This window comes from Cajanus cajan, chromosome 1, assembly GCF_000230855.2.
Source record: "Cajanus cajan strain Asha chromosome 1, NIPB_CcT2T_4, whole genome shotgun sequence".
NCBI classification, from domain to species: Eukaryota; Viridiplantae; Streptophyta; class Magnoliopsida; order Fabales; family Fabaceae; genus Cajanus; species Cajanus cajan.
Window position 1 is genome coordinate 11,191,265 of NC_138517.1, and position 6,150 is coordinate 11,197,414.

The 6,150-nt window shown below is 25.6% G+C and overlaps 1 protein-coding gene across 1 annotated transcript; it reads left to right on the plus strand.

Moving 5' to 3' along the window:
* Window positions 1-4,879: 4,879 nt before the first annotated feature.
* On the plus strand, window positions 4,880-5,435 carry LOC109799790 (uncharacterized). Its single transcript, XM_020360415.2, has one exon. It carries the CDS (start codon window positions 4,899-4,901, stop codon window positions 5,418-5,420), a length of 522 nt encoding a protein of 173 aa, XP_020216004.1. The 5' UTR covers window positions 4,880-4,898; the 3' UTR covers window positions 5,421-5,435.
* The last annotated feature ends 715 nt before the right edge of the window (window positions 5,436-6,150 follow it).

The window sequence follows — 6,150 nt, forward strand, 5'->3', positions numbered from 1 at the left end:
TAATAATTTATTATAAATTGGGTCTGATCGATTTATTCTAGTTCATTGAGTAATAAATTAACTCTTTGATTTGTTATCTTTCTATACAAATTAACACCAATGACATAAATGAAAGTGGAGGAAGGATAACATTGAACATCTTTTAAAAAAATTAAAGAATAAAATTAAATTTTTTAAAAATAATATAGCTAAATTAAATTTTAAAAATAAATACATAGACTTAAAAAAATAATTTTAAAAAAAAACTATGTTGTCAACGAAACATTTGATTGTAGTGTTCATGATGTTGCATACGATTCGCCGCATTCATGTTGAAAAAGCAATTGCTGTAGTGTTTAAAATGATGTTCAAATGCATTATTAGCTTTTCGAATGAATGAACGGTTCTCTATTATGTATTATGTTCTGTTGCTAATACACGTTTTTTTTTAGAGTAAACAAGAATAAGAAAGTGACATTCTGAGTCATATTTTAATATAAGATTTTGAGTTAATATTCTATTGTTCACTAAACTATTTCAATAAATAATAAACCTATCCATAATATGAAACAAAAAAATTACTTTCTCGTCTAATAATACACTATTATATATTGCAAGTTAGTTAACTATTATTTATTTATTTATTTATAATTTTTTTAGAATAAATTGTTAAGATTAAAAGGGCTGCTAATATTTAGAAAACAAAAAATATATATTTTCAAATAGGTTAAAAATATAATTGTAGCTATGATAATTTTTTTTTAAAGAGTAGAAACAACTTAAATTCTCAATTAAAAGCTTTCTATCTAAATTTGTAAGATATTATCGTAATAATTAGAATGTTCCTTCATTCCTTTTCATACCCCTAACCGTGACCAATCACTTGATAAACATCACAATGTAAATGCTAAGTGCAGCAATGTCCATTTTAGAGGAAAAAATGACCATCAATTTTGGTGGGTTTATAATTCGGTTTATGTATGATTGAAGATAACAGAAACATGCAGGTCCAATTCTAAGGATAAAAGAGATGAGGTTAAAACATTTTTTCTTAAGTTATATTTTATTTACTTTATTTTTAATCTTATAGTTTAAAATGTATATTTTTAGTTTTTTAATTAAATTTTTCAATTTTTTTAATTTCTATAATTTAAGATAAGTCTTTTTAATTCTTATAATTTAAGATAAATTATTTTAAATTCTATATTTACAGTTTTATAATTCATTTAGTCTCTATTATTATTATTATTATTATTATTATTATTATTATTATTATTATTATTATTATTATTATTATTATTATTATTATAACGTTATTTGTTATGTATTGATATAGTAGATTTTTTTTTTTTTTTTTTGTGAGGATAAAAAATGTTTCAGATATCACATATTAAAAAGACGCAGATTTTCAAAAAACTTAATTTAAAACAATTTCAACAAAACAAATTTGATATCAAACATACAAAATTGAATTAATACATTTGTCACAACAATACAAAAGAAACAATATTACAAAAAAAAATAACAACAGAGAGTAAAAGAATTAAAAAAATATAAATATAAAGACTAAAAAATATATATTAAATTATATGAACTAACAAAGATTTTAGAAATAAATATAAAAATTAAAATAATTTATTTAAAATTATAAAGACTAAAAAAATAAAGTAAATAAAACTATATAAAAAAAATATGTCTTAACCAATAAATAAATTATGTGTAGGTTTAGAAAAATTACGTAATATATTAGGAAAATTCTACTGTATTCACGGTGTACCGGAACAGTCATTTTTTTTAAATACTTATTTTATTTTTTATTTTATTTTAATATTTTTAATAATTTATTTTCATAATTTTTTTTATATTTTTATATTATTTTTATATTTTTTTAATTTTTATCTTAATATAGTATTTATTATAATTAAATAGTTTAATATTAATATTTTATTAATACGTTTTAGTTTTTCTTTGATGTTAATTTTTTAAATTTATAATATAAGTTAGTTTTTCAATTGTATTATTTATTAATTTTCTTTTTTTATTTTAATGTTTTTATAATATTATTATAATTTTAAATTTTAAATTTTTTTAATTCTATTACATATAAGTAAAATTTGTTATAAAAATTGACTTTTTGATTATTATTTTTTAATTAGTCTTTTTGATTAATTCATCTTATATAAATTTTTAATATAAAATTAATATTATTTTGAATTTATTTTTTAAAATTATTTGTTCATATAATTTGAAGTACCAAAACCTTCAATTTTCATGGATACCGTAACAGTTCCTAATATATTAACCATCATTTTGCATACATTCAAATTTAAAAGCTTAATTTGGAAATAATAGAAAGTTGACTAATATTATAAAAGTTGAGTTTAAATTTCTCTACACATCTTCGTGAAAAACGTTCAACCAGATTTATAATATTTTATTCACATCTTTTATGTTAGAAAAATAAAAATATAGGTTAAATTAATACGTTGCTCTTTACAGTTTTATCAATTTTTTAATTAGGTTTTTTTTACTTAAAATTAGTGTAATTTTTTTACAATTTAAATATTTTGTAATTAAATTATTTACCACTTATACTATTAAAATTTTGTCTACGACTGAATGGTATGATATGACAATATCTTTTAATATATTAATTAATTATCTTATTTTTATTTTTAAATTAAATTCATAATTTTAATATGTTAATTACTGTTACGATCCGCTATGGTTATTATACTCAACGGAATTACTACTAGTAGTGGAAACTATACTACTATAACATACATGATTAAGGAAAAAAAAATATGACATACATATATATATATACACACATATATATAACATGAATATATAAGTAAAATAATCATACTAATATAAACAGAATATATAGATGTATACAGTAATCTCACATAATTTCATGTCCTAATGCCGATCAAACACATTTATAAGCTACATGCATTAACATCGCTATCAACAAAAGACTGCATCATTTGTCCATAGTAACTTTTTAAGCCTAGTCTCAATTTGTTCTCATACATCATATGATCATCACAGTCCAAAACTACCATGAAAATAGAAAGGGTAAGTTAGAGTTTGAAAAGGTATACATATAGAAAACAATAATCACAATCATACATGAAAGCTACAACACTCCAAGCAAACATGTATCTCACCCAAATCATGTCACACAAGACATCAACAATGCATATGAACACACCTAAACACTCATCATATGCAAATATATTAACTAATGTCGTCACGCATTCACCTACGAAAATCTCTTAACAACATAAGCAGTCTAAGTGATTTTCACCTAATTGAACCAATCCAATCATTTTCATGTCCAAAGTGTCAACTCAATCATAGCAAAATAGGATATCAATCCCTCTTCTAGTTTCTCGAGTCTCATCAATTTCACTAGGGAAGTCTAGTTCAACAATTAGGACTGATATAATTGGTTATAGGTGTACCACGACCTTAGCATGCATTACCAAGTCACATGTGAAGTTAACCCACTAACCATCCTCAAGGAATCACACAAGTTTTCCAGGTACTTGGTTAAGGATCGTAGTCATCGACCTCCTACTTTACTCAACCACTAACTAATAAGGACCTAGAGGAGACTCAACACACCTCAAAATTCCACTCCAAAAGACACACCTACTCAAGGAGAGTTTTCCAACAATGGCCTACCCGAGCACCACTCCAAGATACCCTATGTGGGACCATCAATTTTTAAAATATTTTTTTCCTCAAGTCCTAAGTTAGCCAACATGCTTTAATGTCACACCGCATTCTCAGCATCTACACCTCATCATACATCTATATACATCACATCCAATCAATGCATACAGAGATCAACAAAATATCATGTATAGCATACAATGCTTAATAATTCATCCAAGTATAGCATGTCAATTAATGCTGAACAATTTATTCAATAATAGCATAACAATGCTCAACTATTCATTCAATAATAGCATAACAATGTTTATTCAACACTCCAACCATGCAATTTATAACATATCAATCATACATAACATATTAATACTTATACACCACTCCAACCATGCAACTTTAGCACATTCATCATACATAACATATCAATGATATACAACTTAATCATAATAGCATATTAAAGCCTATCATCATCATCATCATACATCATACAACATGTATCAATATACAATTTACTAAAATCAACTATAGTACAAAGACAACCTTCACATAACTCAACACAATTGGAGTTTCATTAATCCCATCAAACTCATCTTTATTTCATATGAAAGATAAAAAAGATTATGTAACGCCTAGTCGTATTAATACCAATATTATACATATATATATATATATATATATATATAGATAGATTGAAAATACAAGTGTATTATTAATAATATTATATGTGACAACAAAGAAATTTTTTTTACAGATAATATCTACAATGACGTACATAATTATAACTTTTTTATATCTCACATACAATTTTAATATTTACATTACATATTATTCTAAAAATATTTATAATACGTGTCTATTTACATACCATATTTTCTTTTCTACTATAAAATTTACATAGGTGGTTGAAATAAATTTACAATAGGATTAATATGATTTGCGAGAGGTAAATAAAAAGTAACAACTATAGGTCCATCTATCATAGTTGGAATTTCTTGGTTTGGAGAAAAGATGAATGAAGACATTGCTACTCCATTGAAGGTAACTGAGTTGGCTTAAGCGTCAACACTCCACGTTGTGTCAGAGAAAATTGCGGAGATTACTGAAGGAAAAAGAGTTGGAATTGCTGGAACGTCCATCTATATTTATTTATTTATTTTTATAAATTATAATTACATATATTACACAACAAACATAAGGAGTGAGAATAATTATCCGATAAATATTAACAATGACATAATATGCAAAGCAGAATTGGAATCTCCAAGATCCTCATCATAGCTGGAGCAAGTTACACCGGCACCGTCCTTATCAAAAATGGAAAATTGTCCGATTTGATCGGCGACCTTCAGTTGCTTGTGAAGGGATTGGAAAAATCTGGGGATCAGGCTGAAGGTGAAAGTGAATATGCTGATGCCATAGCTGCTCAGGTGCGTCGTTTAGCAAATGAAGTTCGGCAGTTATCATCAAGCAGGCCAATCACAGTACTGAATGGGGGTTCTAGACAAAGTAATTTTTCATCCCTTGTCGTTCCAGCTGCTGCTATGGGCGCTTTGGGTTATGGTTACATGTGGTGGAAGGGTATTTCATTCTCAGATCTTATGTATGTGACTAAACGGAATATGGAAAAAGCTGTTGCAGATTTAACAAAGAAGTTGCAGCATGCCTCAGATGTCATTGCTGATGCCAAGAAGCATTTGACCCAGAGAATTCAGAATTTAGATGACAAAATGCTCAAGCAGAATGAGTTGGCACGATATTAAGGATGACAAAAATAATTACGCTAAATAAATTTGAATTTTTATCATTAAAATAATGTTTACGCAAATGAAATATATCAAGAGTACTAATCAAGTAAATGGTAATAATCCCCTCAAAAAAAAAAGTAAATGGTAATAATAATTATTATAAAATAATTAAACAACATAATTTAGCTTACTGAACCAAAATGTCTAATTTATCGTAACCAAGTTAAGTATAAATAACGTTAAGCCTCATAAAGTACCAAACATACAAGTTAAATTGATATCCCAAGTTTTGTCACTTAAATTAGGAAATCTAATATTTCTGTCATGGTAAAACAACTTAGATGTGAGCCTACCACGACATTAGCTTGCAACACTAAGGTTCGTATGAGATCATTCTATTGATTACCCTCCAAATATTACATTCTTCTAATACTAAGTTAAGGTTTAAGCCTTGACCTTGTGTCTTACTCGATTGGTCACTTCAACTATAATATGGATTGACCACACATCCATATTGTTTCACATAAATCCTAGAGGAAACATATGTATCTCAACTAAGACATGTATATCCACTACATGCTTAACAACTTGATTCAACTATAATATCATACAATTTTGCAACTTAATCATCTATTAGCTTACAGCTTGGCAACATAAATGTCACTACACATTATATCAACTTAATCATAATTCACCATATAATTTAATCATAATTCTTTAACTATTAATCAATTGAAAATATTAC

Excerpts from the sequence above, each read along its gene's own strand:
- LOC109799790 (XM_020360415.2), top strand. The coding sequence starts at position 4,899 with ATGCAAAGCAGAATTGGAATCTCCAAGATCCTCATCATAGCTGGAGCA.